The sequence below is a fragment of the Vidua chalybeata genome, chromosome 1 (assembly GCF_026979565.1).
Source record: "Vidua chalybeata isolate OUT-0048 chromosome 1, bVidCha1 merged haplotype, whole genome shotgun sequence".
NCBI lineage: Eukaryota > Metazoa > Chordata > Aves > Passeriformes > Viduidae > Vidua > Vidua chalybeata.
In genome coordinates, this window is record NC_071530.1 from 64183004 (window position 1) to 64202265 (window position 19262).

Here is a 19262-nt window from a genome sequence, read left to right on the forward strand (position 1 = left end):
ACCTTTTGCGCTGGCTTTCCGTGGCAGTAAAAAATCCTGAATTTAATCAGAGTCAATACCATGGACAACAAGCAACGACTGAGGATCTTTTCTAAGATCTTGCATAAACATCTGGGTAAAGAAACCACAGCTACACTACTGAATTCCTCACAAGATGGAGTATCATGACAACAGGTTGAAGGAAACCATTTGGGAAGCCTTGAGAATAAAAATCTGTACAAGAGGCATGAGTGTTCTTTGGAAACTATGGTCAGTCTTGACCTGATGGGAACTAAATTCAAAGGTCTAGAAATTATTTCCTTTCTTCTAGCAATTAGACTTGTCACAGAATTTCCATTCAAGTTTCAAAGACAATGAGGTACTATAACTATTTCAAGCAGGATGTGACAAATAATTAACCTTTTAGATAGATTACATTTAGAAAAAAATATCAACCAATGTTAGGCAAAGAAATGTAAATATATAAATGTATATAAGGTGAATCACTTATGCTCAAGGTGACACCATAGCTGACCCACCATAGAGATCTATGTCATACAGCACACATCATTTTGTGAAATGCAGCACTGAGATGACATGTTGATAAACATTGCTCTTTTATGATACACAAAAGGTGAACATCCATGCTATGAGCAGTTTGACAGTGTAGCTCACTGAGTGTTGATAATTCATCAAAGATACCGGGCAGAAGACTGTAAGATATTTCAGCTTTTTCTCTCAGACAGTGCCCAAAGGGTTGCAGCAGGCACTTGTCACACAAGCTGTCTCCTGTGTGCAAAAGGGCTTGGTCCTTTACTCTCTCCTGTACAGCATGAATAAAATATCACAGAGAGTCTGCAAAATTAAATGTATTTCTCTGACAGCAGTGCCCAGATTACATCCTCAAAAAGAAATGCTTGTTTTACACAGGGCTTAACCAATCTACGCAATTTACTGCCACAAGCTATTTTTGTGGCTTACAGTTTAGCAGATTTCAAAGCAGGATAACACTTTTACAGACATAATAAGAACACCTGAATTTACATTAAGTCAGATAAAAGGAAAACAGAGGATGGATATTAATACATAGAGAAAGGGTAAGTTTCTCTTTGTCTGGACAATGCCCAGCATAAAGTGAACTGATTTCTGCTACACAAGAAAAATGGATAAAAAAGTAAAGGCTAATCTATCAGGTATAGGCCAGCTTTAACTGCTTAGTGTTAGAGAAAATATACAAGCCCATTATTATCTCACAATTATATCAACATTTCTTTCACCTGACTCTGTAACATCTCATATGAGCTACTGTGAGGGAGAGTATATCAGAACACTAATGGCATGAGTCATTGTGGCAGTTTTGGTGTTTCTTCTTCATAACACATCTAGGACTTTTTTGATTATGACAGAAATATCAAAATCACACAAAATACCACAACTCCACAATATATAGAAGTAAAACTAAAATAGAACTAAAATCTAATTTCCTGCATCCACTCCAACAAAAAATAAACAAGAAGTGAGAACTACAGACTTTTTTCCCCATACTAAAATATTTTGGGTTTTTTTTTTTTTTTTTTTTTTGCTAGTAGCTAATCTCCTTATAATTAAGCTTCTCCCAAAGAGTTTGGGTTTTTTCCACCAGAAAACCACAGAGTTGAGATGCAATTAATTTTGCAATTTTGTTCATCTTTCTTTCGTATTACTTCCCTTTTTCAACCCTCCACTCTATGAGTCTGGTCCTTTAAGACTCTAAGTTCTTCAAATTAAACACTCTAGAGCATGAAAATCTGAGCTAGGAAGTGTGCAGGTGAAATGTAGCACCACTCAGGTTTGACATCTCATGTCCTTACTCTTATTTGTCTCCTACTGTTCTGCCTCGTTCAGAACTGAGAGGTCTTCTAGAGTTCACATGAACAAAATGGATCAAGTTCCATATACCGTGTGTGCAAGAGTTCCCAGCAGAATAAGCATCTGCTCTGAGCATTTTTTTTATTAAAAACTGAAAATACTAACAACCCTGACAAGCATAGCAGAAATTGTGAAACAGAAGCAAGTGACCCATACACATGTGAACAAGCTAATATTCAGCCCTGTGGTGACCTTGCATTAGTGCTGGGGTTTGTTCTTCTTCCTATTATTCTTCACTGTGTTTTTAGATCCCCCATTTCATCTCACAGCTACTTGTTCAGCTACTTTGTTTGCACACAGGAGACAGCTCGTGTGACAAGTGCCTGCTGCAACCCTTTGGGCACTGTCTGAGAGAAAAAGCTGAAATAACTTACAGTCTTCTGCCTGGTGACAGCCTACTTGTTCCTCACCACTGCACTGCTCAGTACGTCTTTGATCTACACTTCTCTTGGGCAACACACAGCATGCATTTTGTACCTAGTCCTCCCTGTTGTTTCAATTTACATTATTAAAGCAGCCAAAAACTACTTTATGCACCTTGGGTATGCTTGACAAACATATACTTCCAAGGGCTTGCCTGGTGCAAGTGTTCTTCCCCTGGTTAGGAATCACCTACGAGATTCAGACCTACAGAGTTCAGTGAGTGTAAAATCTCCACCATCCCTTGGCATGGTGATGCATGGAGGTTGTGACAGGGCTTGCCCAGTCGTTCTTCAAATTTCCATGTCTTCCAGGGTTTTGCATTCTGCATAATACAGAGTTGAGGAGGCCAAAGAGAGTATGGGAGTGAGAACATCAATTTGGATTTTATCTTCCATTAACAAAAATGAGTGTTTGAAAGCCGAGACATGAGCCAGGGCTCAGGGGAGCTTATAACTTTCTACAGTGACCTGAAAGGAGGGTGCAGCCAAGTGGGGAGCAGCCTCTTCTGCCAGGCAATCTGCAACAGGACAAGAGGACACAGTCTCAAGCTGGACCAGGGGAAGTTTAGTTTGGAAATTAGAAATAATTTCTTCACAGAAGAGGTGATTAGACATTGGAATGGGCTGCCCAGAGAAGTGGTGGAGACACCATCCCCGCAGGTGTTTAAGGAAGGACTTGACATGGCACCAGTGCCATGGTCTAGTTGACACGGTGGTGATGCATTATGGGACTCGACGATCTCAAAGGTCTTTTCCAACCTAACCGATCCTGTGATTCTGTGAAGGCAATATTTAGTTGTCACACACCCGATGGCTGCCCTCTCTCACATGTATCACATATTGTCCCTGCCCAGCAGGCTTGGCCTCCACCTGCACTTGGAAGATTGCAGCTTGCTTTGATTTAAGCGGACACAACGCCAGGGTGAGCAGCTGCGGGCAGCGGCGGCTGAGGGCGGCTGAGGGAGCCCCGGCAGCGACCCCAGCGCGCCGCGACCCCGCGGGCACGGCGGGGGGCGCCACAGAGCGAGCACAACACACGCCCGCGCGGCCATGGCGGCGCTGATTGGCGGCGGCGGCGGCCCGCAGCCATGAGAGGCCGCTTCTGATTGGTCCGCAGGTGCGGACCCGGGTGGGGCGGGGCGGTGGAGGGTACATAAGGAGGGAGCGGAGCGGGCGGCGCGCAGGCGGCGAGGGACGGGCGCTGCCGGGGTCCGGGCGTGGGCGGCGGCGGGCGACGCGTGCGGGGCTCAGCCCGTGGCGACAGCGGCGGAGGCCGCTCCGGGTGTCCGTGGCGGCAGCAGCAGAACCGGCTGTCCCCAACCATGCTGTGCTATGTGACCAGGCCGGACGCGGTGGTGATGGAGGTGGAGGTAGAGGCGAAAGCCAACGGCGAGGACTGCCTCAACCAGGTGAGGGTCTTCTTCCCGCCGCCCGCCTGCCGGGCGCCAGCGCTCGGGGCGGGGGCTGTGACGAGCGCAGCGGTGCCCACGGGGCAGCACCGAGCGCTGGTGCCCGGCGGCCGCGCTGCTCCCCTGCCAGTCCGCCGCCCTCTCCCCGCGGCGGGGCCCGGACGCCAGGCGAGGGGCGGCGGTGGCGCGGGGCTGGGCCGTGCGGGGGCGGCCGCGGCGGTGGGGGCGGGGAGCGCCGCAGCGTCCCCGCTTCCCTTATGGTTTTGGTTTTTTATTTTCCGTCTTTTTCTTTTTTTTTCCCAACCCCTTCTCTATGTTGAATGCAGAAGGTGCTGCATCCCACGCCACCGGGCTCTCCGGCCCCTCTCCCGTGGGAAGCGCAGGCCCGGGCCTCGCCACGGAATCCCGCTGGAAGTGTCCCAGGGGAGGGGACAGGAGTGGGGCCAGAGGCGGGGGATGTAGCACCCACTGCATTCAGACCTCTGCATCGGGGGCCGAGCGGGCTGGAGCTGCCGTCCAGGTGCATTCTCGCCCTTCCGTCACCACCGCCTTGCTGTGTCTGCGGTGGCTTCTGTAGGGATGCTGGGGGGAGACAGAGGAACCGTCCGGTCTGCTGGTGGCACCTAAATAAAACTTGTGGGTTTACTCCTCCGTGCCCAGCAAGTGCTAATGGCTGTGATGTTGAGTATCAGATATTTTCCTCTTGTGGAAATCCGCTGACCCTCTCAAGTGCCTGTCCTGGGGGTGAAATTTGACCGTGGAAGCCCATGTGTATTTTGGCTAATGGAGAAATTCCTAGTTCATGCATAGTGCTTTCTTCTGGGCTGCTTTGTATGCAACCTAAAATCTAAGTGATTAAGCCTTTGTATGAAGGTGCTAACAGCAGGATTTTGTGTGGTTTTATGTGAGCAGTCTGAAAGACCACTTCAGAAGTTACTTTTCATTGTCATGTTGTAGCCTGATTGTAAAGAATCTTATTCTTTCAGGTTTGCAGAAGGTTGGGGATTATAGAAGTTGATTATTTTGGACTGCAGTTCACTGGCAGCAAAGGGGAGAATCTATGGCTGAATTTGAGGAACAGGATCTCGCAGCAGATGGATGGCTTAGCCCCTTATCGATTGAAATTGAGAGTCAAGTTTTTTGTTGAGCCACATCTTATCTTACAGGAACAGACAAGGTAAGTAAATATGGTTGTAAGCACATTTAATTTAATACTTTGCTTTCAGTTGCTATAACTTACAAAAGTGATTGCACACTGTTTTTATTTCTTTTATCATATGGTAATTTTGCTTGACTTTTCTATGTAGTTTTGAAATCTTGGTGTTTTTGAAGTTTATTATTGTTCTTTTTTTTAGAAAAAATGTAATTAAATTGGCAACATTAAACTTCGTGTAGCTGCGAGTAAGTAATGAGTGTGAGTATATTTTGGAGCACTTAGTGCTGGAACTGGAAGAAACTTAAGCTACCAGTATTAAACTTTTTATATGGTATTTGTGTGTCCGATAGTAACCTCTGTTCTGTGGTGTTACTCTAGGTCATTCTGAACCACTAGTACAGAAAGGCAGGAAACAATTCCTCCCACAGTGCAAAAAAAAAAAACTTGCTGAATTCCTTTTTGTCTGGTATTATGTTACAGTAACTTTCATATAGCTACAGGCCCTTAGAGGCTACAAAAGAAACAGCTGTCTGGCTGCTTCTGTGGCAAGTCCTCTTAACTAAATCGTCATACTGTTATTAAAGCAGAAGAAATAGTCTTCTAAGATTAGTAGGGAACACTTGCTTTTACTCCTTGAGTTTGATTACCACATGAGTTGCAACAGAATTATCTTTAAAGAATGCTGTACACGTGTGTATTTAATGCTGACCTTCCACCTACTATTTCCTGTTAGTTTTTGATAGTACAGTTAATATGAATGGGGGCAGTTGAAATCTAGTGTCTGTATGATAATGCCAAAACCCATTTTCACTACTCACCTGAATTTGTTACTCTCATTAACTTAGTACTTTCAGAATTAAGACCATGAGTACAACATGGTGCTTTTGCTTAGAATGTCTGAAGAACTTGGTCAGAGGCTGACAGTCTGATTTGATGTTTATTTCACAGGAAAAAGGTTTTGAGTTTATTTTTTGGTCTAGTGTGTAGGGGACAGGCTTTTGGGGACCAGTGGTTCTAGCTCATCAATATGGTTGAAGTTTTCAGAATGCTGTGGTGGTAGACCACATGGTTGTCTTGGATAATAGTTTCAGTTAGGTAAATGCATTTAAACTGAATTCCAGTTCTGATGTACTTTTATTTAGGAAATAATTTCTGCTATCCGTGGCATATGGTAGAGTATTTTTCCTTAAAGAAACTGTTATTTAAATATTCTTGGTAAGTATAAAACCAAATAACAAATGAGATTTATGTTGAACAAAAGGAGCCAGACAATTTCATACCTGATGAGGCAGAAGAGATTACCCTGAGCATGTCGGATGTGTCTGCACTCACAAAGCAAATCAGGGTGAAAATCTGAGGAAACCTCAAAGTGGCATTTTTATGCTATCATTGATGAATGCTTCTTCAACTTCACAAGGCTTTTACAGATGTCTGTGTCCCTGCCTTCAGCGCTGTCAGTGCAAGACCTGGCAGGAGGTGGAAGTTAATAGAAAGGTTGAACTGGTGAAACATGCCCCAAGGGCCTCAAATACTGGCTTGTGTAGCTAAAATGTAACAGAGTTTATACACCTACATCAAAGCAGCAAGTATTTCTCCACTGTAAAGATGATTTAAAAGTATGTAGGTGGGGCAAGCTTTCTTTTATGTATTAAGACTGTTCTGAAACTAACATTTTTAACAAACAATTTAAAAATTAACCCGAGCTTAGGCATCAGAAGAGATATATTAAAACCAAATACAAGTTGTATGTCAAGTTGTAATAACTGCCTTTTAGTTGTGTAAGCTCAATAGTCCACATGTTAGCAGACCTAGAATTCCAGAGCCTGTGGTAAATGTCTATTCTCCTGGATTGTTGACACCAAGTTTTAATAGAGTGGCTTTTTTTCCTACTCAAATCTGCTTGAGGATTTACATATGCACGTAACTGTGAATTCATACTTAGTTTGTGTAAGAAAAGATTAAAAAAACCTGTAATTGTAAACCTGTAAACCTGTTGCCAAACTTAAAAATAAATAGCTATATCATAGAATTGCAAGGATTAGCTGTACAGTTAAAGCTGACACATTGTTTCATCTTTGTCTGCAAAGTCTTGGTGGAGAAAGTGATGGGTATCCTTAGTTTCCTTTAGTTGTTGTGTCCATATTTGATGTATGGGGTGTTTCTGGCAGAGCTGCTGCCTTGTGGTCCTGTGTGTGAAGAACACTGGGGAAGTTTTCCAGTCTTCTGCTTGCAGCTTCTGATCCTGTTTTTACATATAAATTAGATGCATGTTGAGACTGCTTTTGAAATCTGAGAAGCTACAAGTAATTCTAAATTCTGTTGATGTGCTTCATCATGATTATAATGGCAAGCGTTATGACTGAGTTACCAGTTTTTTTCTGTGTACTTCGGAAGCTTTGCCAGCCCCAGTTGCAGTGCTTCATTAGAGACCCTTGCCTTGCACTTCAGTTTAAAACTCAGGTGTGTGCTTGTTTGTAGCAATTTAATGTTCACATGCTGTGAAACCAATCTGGCAACACAATGTTGACCTCTGCTTCTGTTACCTTTGATCAGCCCAGAGGAAGATTACAGCCAATTTTAATATTCTTATACAAGGCAGCCTTTTTGCACAGAGCACAAAGGCAGAACAGGTTATAATTGTACCTCTGACCACTGTGGCAACAAACCACGTTCACTAAGTGCTTTGGGAATCTGAGAATTGTGTGGGGAAACCCTTTCCACTGCACTTTTTTAATAGGGTTAAAAGCAGTTTATTTCTATTCTTCTTTGGATCTCAACTTTTAGGTTTTTTGACTACCTGGTACTGAATTGCCCCACATGATTTCATAGTTTAGAATTGTTTTCAATGGAATAAAAGTGCTTCAGTGCAAGAATGTAATTCAATCTGCTGCTGTCAGAGATTTACAAGCAAGTCTGAGATGTGAACAGTGTGGTGCTTTTGAGGAGTCTGAAGAGCTAGCTCTAAGTTTTCTTTATCGTGGGTAATCATACTGCTTGAAAAGGATTATCTGTTTGCTTAAAGACACATGTGATGGTCCAAGATCGAGATCATAACCCTGGCTTGTGTCTTGGTTCATTTTCACTCTTTTCTGTATTTCTTTGATAGGTCGTGCAACAGTTGCAGGGGGAAAAAAAGCAAACCTGCTTTTCACCTGTTTACTGATTGACTTGTGGGTGGTTCATGTATCAAATGTTGTGAAGTGTTGAATTGCAGTAAGGAGCTAGGGCTTAGAGAAAGGATTATACTTCTCAAATCGGGATTTTCAGGAGACTTTTTGCCGGGGGGTGGGGCCGGGAGGAGGTGCCCAGGAGCGGTGCGGCCCGGGCGGTCCCGCCGTGCCGGGTGCGGGTGTCCGAGGTCAGCAAGCGGGAGTGGCCGGGGCTCGGCCCGGGAGCCAGCTCCGGTTTGGCATATCGCAACCCCTGCCAAAGGCAGAGAGCTCCGGGCATCGGCCACAGGCTGGTGTGGAATGTGGAGCAGAGGAGTCTTGAAACTTCATCCACCTTTTACCAGGAACAGTGTTTGCCGAACTGCCCAAGAGACCAATGCTGTCTGGCAGCAGTCTGGGAGAATGATGGGTTTAGGTTTTAGATTCAGCATTATTTGTCTTGTTTAGCATGACTGAAAATCAAATATTCACATGTAAGCCACAAAATATGTCAAATTCTAGTGAGCCACACAATATCATGAAGCATTCAAAAAGCTGCGTTTTGCCAACCTTGAAAGTGGCAATTATTGTTTTTGAGATTGTTAAAAAGTTGTGTGATGTTTGCCAGTATTTGAATTATACTTACAAAGTACACTTTTTTGCTGTGTTGTCCAGTTGTATTGATGAACTAGTTGAAATTAAGAATGACCTTAAATCTTTTGAGGAGTCAGATACATGTAGTAGATAACAGGATGGTTTTTTTGCTTTTTATCCTATAACATTGGATAGCCAGTGCAGCAGTGACGTGGCCTTTGTTACAAGGCAATGAAAATGTGTATGACTGACACTGGGGTGAGTTTAATGGATCTGTTTGTCTAAGCCAGAGTTAAACTGCAGTTGGTAACCTTTTATCCACTCTACTATGAGCAAGGAAGAACAAAGATAGGAGCATAAAAAAAAAGCAAAGAATGTTGCTTTTTTTAATGTAGGGTGGCCTTGTCTGTTTTTAAAATCAGAATTCTATACATTTAGAAGTCTTTATAAATATGTTTTAGGGAGAACAATCATGCCTCTTAATTTTGATTTTAGACTACAGAGCGGTAAATGTACTCCACAGTAGGAAAGAGCCTTAACCTGTGGTAAGGAATCATGCCCCAAAAAGAACAGGTAGTTCCTTGGGAAGTATGCCAAGATTCTTGCCCATAGTCTGGCAAGAGAATGAGTTCTTTTTGGCTATGCTTCCAGGGGTCATTAGTCATATGCAGACACCTCTTTGGTAAAGTATTGTCACTTCTTCCACTGACAGCTAAGTTTAGAGCTTAAAATTTTTAGCTACCTATTTGCTGTTTCCCTTGCCTTGATTAAAAAAAAAATTCGTAGAAACTACTAGTAGTAGTGCAGAGCCTTGATTCCTATTGCACATAATTGTCGTCAATGAGTTACAAAAGAAAATATGATCTTGTGCTACATGTACTTTTTATATTTTTTTGTGGAGTTCTTACTGCATTGGGTTCATTGGGATGAACACTAACTGATTTGCCCTCTCTTGGAATTCCATTGTAGTGAAGTTCTGATGGCTGTTTCTAGTAGTAGTGTTCAGTATTGTCAGCCTGCATAAATTGCTTCAGAGGGAGGCAAAAAGCAATTAATGTGATTGATATCTGGGTCTGTGGCTTTGGTTTGATAGCTATACTTTTTTGTGAAATGGACCATCTGCTGAAATCTCCTTGCAACTTCCCCTTTCTACAGTTTTTGTATCAAATTGTTTGCATCCAACTACAGTATATTAATCACACCACATTTGATTTTACTGAGTGCTTTGTATGTACATAAATCTTCAGTTATATGCAGAACATGGATCCAAAAATAAGGATGCAAAATTAATATAAAATCATCAGTAGCTAATGCTTGAAGAAAATCTGTTATCCTGTTCTAATTGTAAAACTGCCTTTTGTTCTTTTGGAAAGGAAGAAATCTGTCTGGGCAGTGACTGATGGAGTGTAGCTTTGGCAAACTTAATGTGTTTCCCTCTAGTCAGTATTCTTATGTAGTGTTTTGGACTACCAAACTCAGAGGAAATGTTCCACAATTGAATACACAGGTATGTCTAGGTAGCATGGGGTTCAGAGGGGAAGAAAAGGCTGTTTTGGGTTACAGAGACAGTCTTTCATACTGATGCTATCACACGTAGAGAACTTGGGCTACAAACACAGTGGGAAGTTCTGTTTGTCCTTAAAGTTGCCACTAGTTGATCAATGTCCCAAAATGTCTGGCAAGTGTTAAGATAACTAGGAGTCACAACAATTAATGGGCAAAGTTCAGCATTGTGAAGATTTAAAGACTAAATGAAGCCTTGGCAAAGGTAGTAAAAAGCTGCAGAATGTGTGAAGAGAATGTTGGGGCTAGGACAAGAACAGTCAGACATACCTTTTGTCTGACTTCACTTACTTCTCAAATTTGTAGCATGTATTATTAATGTATCAAGTGCAACTGAAGTGTGAATGATGTAGAAACAACAACATTTAGTTTCTTGTATGGTGGACAAACTTTAGATTTTTTTACCAGCAATGTTGGAAATGCAACCTTTAGGGACCGTAAAAACAGTCCGGTTTATAGTTTTAACAGTTCATTGTTCTAAAACTTGCTAGGTAAAAATTGCATTAAGTCTAAAGTACTAGTGCTGAAATAATACCTTGAAAAAAATGTATCCTCTTACTGTACAACCTGACTATATTTAGAGGTGAGCAAAGTCTTAATTTTTTTTAATCATATCTAAAGGTTCCAGGAGAGAGGAGGGGTGGAGGATTGTGTATGAAGCGATTAGGTCACAATCAAATTTACAAAAACTTACATAAATCCTTTCTTGTAACTAATAGTATCTGTGATATGAACAGATTTTCTACATGACAGTCTGTTGGGTCCTTTAGAATTTGCAGAAATAGATAAGGAACTGCATCAGAGATCCTAATGCTTTAGTTTTGCTTGACTGTATTCAGCAAGAAAATCACATTCTTAGGCCTTTTTCTTTAAGGATCAAAAGACTTTGTTTAGTGTAAAAAAAATCAAGTCTGCATTTGTTATCAGATTGTGGCTAGTGTCATGTTTTGGACCTTTGAAGAGGAATGATTTTACAATGGATATTAATATAACTTTGAAGGAGTGCATTCTGCAGCTGGATGGGCTTTTTCTGATGTGTTCATAACCCTTACTGTCTTTAAAATTGTAGATGCCTTTTCCTCATCAAACACAAAGAGTCAAAACAAACAAAAAACCCCCACCATTACACACACACACACACAAAAAAAAAAAAAAAAAGGCAGCAGAGAATTTGCTACCTGAACTTTGGCTGCAGGGCAGCTGCTCTAACAGGTCAGTGTGAAGTCATTCACTGTCCTGTTATGGGTGTAGTTTAGGTTATTTAGGTGCAGATGGACTGAATTTGCATAAAGTTACTTTGCAGTAACTGTCCTTTATATGTGTTGTTTGTTCTACGTATCAAAAAAAATGCCAAGTAGTGGAGTATTTGTGAGATGTTTTCCCTTCTGTGATGTGAGCCAGTTATGGGAAGTTACTGCACGTTAGCTGATGTGATGCTACTTCACATTGCCTTAAACTTATTTATCTTCCTATGCCATTACTGGCTTTGTAGTAATGGAATGTGATATGCCATGCATCTTCTGTATCCATTTCTGTAATTCACCTGTATTTGCAGGAGCAATATTTTGGTTTTCAGCTCCCCTTGAGGTGTCAATAAGGTCTTCCCAGCAAGAGGAGAACTCTTCACTTTACCCTGTGTAGTCAGTGCTGTCATATGAAAAAAAACCCTGAAGATACAAGTTGTAAATGTGTTTTAGCTAATGAGAAAAAAAAGTCTAATCTTTCTTTGAAATGCTGTAATTAGTACTTTAAATGACTGGAAATCCTGTTCTGGTATTGTCAGAGGATCAAGAATGCATAAGAATGTCTTTATTTTATGAAATGTTGATTGGAGTTAGGGAAAGGCCTACTATTTGAATTTAGTTTGGCTCTAGTGTTTTTGTAATTTATACTGAATTTTTAGATTTATGTGCTGAGCACAAAAAAGAGTCTGTACAACAAAATAATTTTAAAAGGCCACAGATATGCCTTTCTGGGGCCCAAGCCCAAAAAGCTGTTACTCTGCAAGGTAGGAGAAACACATAGGAGCAGAGGTTTGATACTCTCTCTCAAAGAAAAAGAGCCTAAAGAAGGAATAACCTGCTGACAGTGGAGACAACTGTCTGAAGTTCTGGTCCTCCTGCCACCTCAGGTTGTGTCCTGCACACTGTGAGGACACTGGCTTCCACCAGACCCCCCTCAAGAAGTGCTGAAGAGTGTAGGATGATGTTTATACTTGAGAGTGATGTGATTAAGCACTTGCATCACAACTAGCATGATACTCCAGCATAACAAATGGTTTGCAAAGGGAAGTGTTGGAGCTGTGAATTCTTGCAGGAAGTGGACTGTAGGAAAGCTTACAGGATAATTTAATACCAATTCTGTTTTGTCCTGATTCAAAAAGTTGTGGATATGAGGCATCTTTTGGCTGGTATCTTCTTAGTTGCAACATTTACCAATAGGGCTGAGAAAGAACACAGCTTTTGTAAGTTCTGTAATTGATCATAATGCTGAAAAAAGTCCTGTTTGCCTTGTTGTACTGAGCAATTTTAGAATGCTACAACAGAATATATGCAAGATACTCAGAATTCCAATTGGAAGGAAAGCTCATCACTAATTAGCATCTTCAGCTTCACTGATGAGAGATTAAGTACAGAGCTTCAGTAAAGCTTTTCTTAAAAGTAGATTAGACTTCATTTTAGAAGAGTAAATGTCCTGTTCCTGTGGAAGCCAAGACACATCCCTGTGGGTGCTAGGCTTCATTTATTGTAAGATTTTCTTCAGTGATACATAACTCTGTGATGCATAATTCTCCATCTGTCTTCCATAAATATGTTGAGCCTTAAATGGTAAGAAATTTATATTGTGTCCCCTGAAGGAAAACAAGGATGATCTATAGAAGTTAGGCTGACCCATAGGGGGTAATGACATGCTGCTGTTAATGTTGGTTAAAATGTTGATTTGTCTGTCAAGTAACCTATTAGATAATTAAGAGCAGCTTTTTGAATTTTCAGCAAGCTGTCAAACCTGCCTTGGTCTCAAGTGCAAAGGTTGGTCTGATGAATGCTTACACCATAGCTGTTTTTCTATTTCATTCCCTAATGCCTTTTCAGGTATTTCAGGTTATTCTGTTAATCATGTTGCTGGCAAAAACACCATGGCTGTAGTGGCAGGGGCATTTCCACTGTGTAGAGAGAGTATGGATTCCCCTTTTTCCAAAACAGAAGTTTGTATGTTTTGAGATGCTCTTCCCAAATTTGCTTTTGTGAAATGAAGAATAACTTGTAAATCGCAACAAAAATGTAAATATGGGAAACTAATTGAAATCTTTCATTGATATTTTACTCACTAAATTGAAATTACTAAGTGGCCTTAGGAGTTAAAGCAGTTCTTATTCTTGAGATACTCAGGACGATGAAGTGCTCTTTTCTGTTAGTAGTGATTTTAGATGCCATCTTCAGTTGTAGCTTCATGTTTAAGAGTAAGTAAAGAATAAGATGGAGGCTCTTTTCTTTCCCTTGTGCCAGACTTCATCTGCTTGGTACATTCATTGTAAATTCTCGATTACCAAACATAATTGAGATGTTACTACTTACATGTCTTGATTACAGATATCATGTAACAATTTGTGTAAGCAAATGTTTGGTTGTGTTGCAGGCATATGTTTTTCTTGCATATAAAAGAAGATCTTCTTGCTGGTAATCTTCAGTGTTCTTCAGAGCATGCAATTGAACTTAGTGCATTGTTGGCACAGATGAAGTTTGGAGATTATAACCAGAACACTGCCAAGTACAATTATGAAGAGTTGTGTGCAAAAGAGCTCACCACTACTATTTTGGAGAGGTAAAAAGCACAATGATCTAGTTTCCTTTTTGGAGACCAACAGCAAAAATTTTTGTTATGCATTTAATTGCTGGTAATATAGTGTAAATCAGTAATTTAACAATAATAGCTTTGGAGATCAAAATCTCCAGCCTGAATCTTTGATGTTCTGATTTCAGTTAAATTTTTAAACTCAGTTATGAGGTGTGGTGTTTTTGTTGTTTTCTAATGAAAACTCTGGTACATGGGGAAATACAGATATATCTAAGTCCCTGGATCAGGGTAGTTAAATTGTAAGTATGTCTTAGACCTGTACTTGTGAATGAAAGAATTCATCTGGCTTAGTACCCTTACTCTGAAAAGCAAACAGAATTCTGAAACATCTTCATAGCTCAGTTCCTGAATATCAGGAAACATTCAGTGTGTCATACTTTTCTGAAGTGTTTTCTTTAACTATGAACTTAATGGTAGCTCAGGGAAATATGTTGGGGCTGGTGGTGGTATTTGGAAAGCCTTGATTATATGTAGCTTTTTCATTTCTAAGCAAATGCACAGTATTTCCCCTTTGATATTCTCAGGATGTTTTGGTAATTCTCAACTATTTCCAGTTCATAATTGCTGGAAATCTATAGACAGATAAAGCAGGTCAGGAGCATTTACTAATCTGTTTAACTAGGTCATGTAAAAACCCATGTTAAAACAAGCTGCTAACAGTAACAGCAGATACTTGAATTATTTCACCTATCCTTAATCTTTTTATCAACAGCATTATTACAAAGCACAAGGAGCTAGAAGGTCTAAGTCAAGCATCTGCTGAATACCAGATTCTACAGATTGTTACAACATTGGAGAACTATGGGGTAGAGTGGCACTCAGTGAGAGATAGTGAAGGGCAAAAACTCCTTATTGGTGTTGGACCTGAAGGAATATCCATCTGCAAAGACGACTTCAGTCCAATCAACAGGTATGTGTTTCCTGGAACCATTGGCATGATCAATTTTTCAAAAATAAGGAGCATGCCTCTAGTTGTCACATAAATACTCAAAATTGCTCTGAGAATTACTATAAGTGACTATAGGGATGTAGGGTCTGAGGGCAGTACCTGCTTGTAATCAAGGTAAACAAATGACCTTAATTATCTTGATTTTTTTTTTTATATATTCTTGAGGCAGCATCTTCAATCAGCATTGCTGACTACCATCAGAAATCATTGTAACTTCTGATAAAAATACACTGTAATATTTTGTGGAAAATGCCCTAATCCTTAACAACTAAATAACCTTTCTTTTTTTTGACATTAATTTATAGGATTGCTTATCCTGTTGTTCAAATGGCAACTCAGTCTGGAAAGAATGTATATCTGACTGTTACCAAGGAGTCTGGTAATAGTGTGGTTCTCTTGTTTAAGATGATCAGTACAAGGGCAGCAAGTGGACTCTACAGAGCAATTACAGAAACACATGCATTTTACAGGTCAGTATTGCCCCTAGAGTCATGCACTGCTGCTCTTCTCCAGTGTTTGATCTAAGTGCTTAAGCAGCCAGCAGTCTGACTGCACTTTGGAAATGCTTTGCAAAATTCCATTGTATTTGCAGCCTCTCTTTTCCTCTCAAGTCCAGAAGCTGAACAGGTTTTTGCTGCTTTCCATTTTGTGGGGTGGGAGTAACAATAAAAGTAAGCAAAATTTTCCCACTATGAATAACAGCATTTCAGAGTATAAGCTTTTTATGTTCCTTGATATTTAATAAGCAATACATACATTTTTTGTTCCTGTGTAAGAGAATGAGAGCAGTAGGGAAGATCCTGTCATTCAGAATGTGTAGATCCTTTATTTGGCTCCTTCAGTTAAGTTATCTGCATGCTACCTTCCCATCCCATATATTTAAACCTTCTTACAGGTCCTCTGTCCTTGCTCACATGCTCAGGATTTTGCTTCATGCCAGCAGCTATCCACTGTCTCTGTCCTGTTGTTCTTTGAAGGGTGAGGTGCTATACTCATTTGTTGGTGGGCAACTTTTCAACCCCCTTTCATTCCTACTGTGGTGTCCAACACTGATCAGTAAGACTAGCTGTCAAACACACTTAGCAGTGTTTTCTTAAAATTAACTACCACATACTAGTTTCAATTACTTCTTGATCTTTGTATCTGCTTATAATTTTCTGTCCTTCACAGTTTGATTTTAATTTAAGGAGAATTTTAGTTTGGCAATAGCATTTGGCCATAAGCTTAGATCTTGAACCTGAGGCCCTGGGAGACTGTAGTCCTTCTGTTTTGTTTGTGTTTTCCTTCCTGTGTTGCCTAGAGAAGTGATATGCCTTAATAGGCTTCTGAAGATTCAACTGGATCACTGAAATCTGTGACAAGCATGGTTAGGGTAGCTGAAATGCACAGTGGCAAATACAAATGCCTTAATTCTCTACACTCCACACTGGCTCCCTTCAGAATGACATAATATGTGGTAGCACAATAATACTAGCATATAAATTACTTGGTGGAAATTGGGTTAAAAACGTTACTTGGCTCTATGATAAAACTGAGAGCCAAAGACTCTTAATTGGAATTATTTAGGGCAGCATTTGGAAATGCCATTCAAAAAGGTGTTGCCAGGCTGAACTGTGGATTAAGCAACTGTTTGCTGTTTGTTAGCATAATTCTTTTAAGTCCCTTCCATAGGCTTGACTCTATTTTACCAAACACTTCACTTTTTGAAGATGTAAAGTAATTGTCACTTTCCATTTTACACTTTCCAAAGGAGAATTTTCATGCAAAGATCATTCAAGAGCTTAAATATTACCTCAGACTGTTTAATTTACTTTAATTTCAGTGCTGTTACTTCAACTTTGGGAACAAATGACTGTAGGATTGTTCTACTGGTATTAACTAACCAAGTTTGCATTTGTCCTATTGCTTTATAGGTGTGACACTGTCACCAGTGCTGTCATGATGCAGTATAGTCGAGACTTAAAGGGTCACCTAGCATCTCTATTTCTGAATGAAAACATTAATCTTGGTAAAAAATACGTCTTTGATATTAAAAGAACATCAAAAGAAGTTTATGATCATGCGAGGCGAGCTCTTTATAATGCTGGCATTGTGGATCTTGTTTCAAGAAGTGATCAAACCCCACCAAGTTCCCCTCTTAAGTCTTCAGAAAGCAGCATGAACTGTGACAACTGTGAGGGTCTCAGCTGCCAACAAACAAAAGCCCTGCAAGAGAAGCTGCGCAAGCTGAAGGAGTCCATGCTTTGTATGGTGTGTTGTGAAGAAGAGATAAACTCAACCTTTTGTCCCTGTGGCCACACAGTTTGCTGCAAGTCCTGTGCTTCCCAGTTACAGGTAAATGCAGTGCCCTTAAGATGCAAGTTACCAATTTGTGTGGAAGGTTTGATTTTTTTATATTTGATGGTGATGGATTAATACATTTGTGTTGATGTTCTAGTAAAACTAATAAGATTGTGGCAAATTAATTTCAGAGAGCATTCTGTCTGAATGATGTGCTAAATGTAATTTGTGGCGAGGCTAAGAATGAGCTGCATCTCGCTTCTCACCATATGTGGTCTTAAATATGGGATGATGGAAAAAGTGCTGTTATTGTGTATGTGAAGTCTGCAGGAAGTGCAGACACTCTCAAAATACAAAGTAAACTAATTTCCCAATGTTTTTCCTTTCCAGTCGTGTCCTGTTTGCAGATCTCGTGTAGAGCATGTCCAGCACGTGTACTTGCCAACCCACACCAGTCTTCTCAATCTGACTGTGATATGATCTACGTACACACTTCAAATGCATCATGTACTCTTCAAACTGCACTAATAAGAAATGCAACCATTGATTGTGAAGAAGGCAATCACTCTGGCACCTAACCACGATCAAAAGCAAAAAAAAAACTGCATTTTTTAACATAAATATTATTTGTTCAGCATGTCCAAAATGGTTTGGGACGTCTTCTGAGAGAAGTGTAATTGATTCATGTTCTTTAAAGAATGATCCATAAGTTTGTAGCACCGCAGTGTTGCCACAAAGCTTGGTAACCCTGGAGAAATGCGGTGTAGACATGCAAATGTACCTGGTAAAAGCAATGCAGTCTTTTCTTTTACATGCTCTAAATCCTTTTTAGCGCTGTTGTACTGTTTATTTTAATAGTAAGACTTGCTTTTACACGTACCAGTTTAGTAAGGCTCATAGCGTCTGCTTTTAGTAAACTGCTTTAAAGAGGAGAGATCTCTTTTTAAAAAATTCGTTCTTAAACTGAAGTTACAAGGCTTCACTAAGCAGCTGTGCTGAACTCAGAATTCTGTTAAATAGAAAACAATTCTGAGAGAATAGCTTTGGAAAGGGAGGACAAGATTGTTAATCTTCAAGTGTTGAAGGTGAGTCAGGAAAGTCTTGTGGTTGCCAGTGTCCTGTGGAAGCACTGCTATGGCAGTTCATTCACAGCTCTCAGTGGGCAGGGTAGTCCCAAGTTTCCCACAGTTTACTTCTGGCTGGTGGTCTTGGAAGCTGCAGGGAACTGGCCTTCAAGTTGGCTTTATTTTTGGAGACTGATTTTAAACTATTAAACATGCACCATTAATCTTTAAGGGTTTTGTCTAATTTTAAATGCTTTCTTCAGTTAGCATCTTTAGCAGGAAATTACCTACCCAATAAAATGCTTTTGATTTCCACCCCCCTACTTGGGCATTTTGGGCTCTGGTTTCCTAGTGTCTTCTCCAGGGTACAGAGGGAACTGGAGACCATGTTTGGGTGCAATACTGGCTTAATCAAAGCTAGAAAAGTACACTGTCACTTTACTGAAATTCTCTGACTATACTTTTCATATTGCCTTAATGTAGCAGTAATGTGTGTTTATGCATCTGTTTCTTTGCACAGACATTTTGTCAAAATATTAAAACTCTACTTTTTTATGACACATTAGCATATAAACCTTACTCTAAGAGGGTATTTATTTTTTCACTTTGTAAAGAAAATTTTGTTTCCTCATGAAGCAAGAGCTTTGTCCTATATTGTAGGCAGCTTCTGTCTTTTTTATATTCAGATTAATAAAGGACTTTAAAAATCTTTGTATTATTGCCAAGACTGATTTTGTTCTGAAATTCATCTGAGGGATTACTGAACTGAAAACACAAGCAGTATTTTCCTATTCACAGGCTTGAATATTTTGTCATGTTTGAGGTAATGAAGTTTTCTCAAATGCATGCAAAGGAGGGAAGAAAACTGGCATTTGTTACAGACAGTGAACTTTAAAACAGCTGACATATTCAAACTGTAGCATAGCCTTTCAAA

The 19262-nt window shown here is 40.3% G+C and overlaps 1 protein-coding gene across 2 annotated transcripts; it reads left to right on the forward strand.

The window, feature by feature from the left end:
- Positions 1-3524: 3524 nt before the first annotated feature.
- MYLIP (myosin regulatory light chain interacting protein) lies at positions 3525-19041 on the forward strand. 2 transcript variants are annotated; one of them, XM_053966124.1, is made up of 7 exons: positions 3525-3718; positions 4705-4895; positions 13817-14002; positions 14748-14945; positions 15290-15454; positions 16898-17318; positions 17655-19041. In XM_053966124.1, exons 1-7 carry the CDS (start codon positions 3632-3634, stop codon positions 17742-17744), a joined length of 1338 nt encoding a protein of 445 aa, XP_053822099.1. In that variant the 5' UTR covers positions 3525-3631; the 3' UTR covers positions 17745-19041. The 2 variants fall into 2 exon arrangements, with proteins under 2 accessions (XP_053822099.1, XP_053822108.1); XM_053966133.1 differs by lacking the exon at positions 13817-14002.
- Positions 19042-19262: the final 221 nt, after the last annotated feature.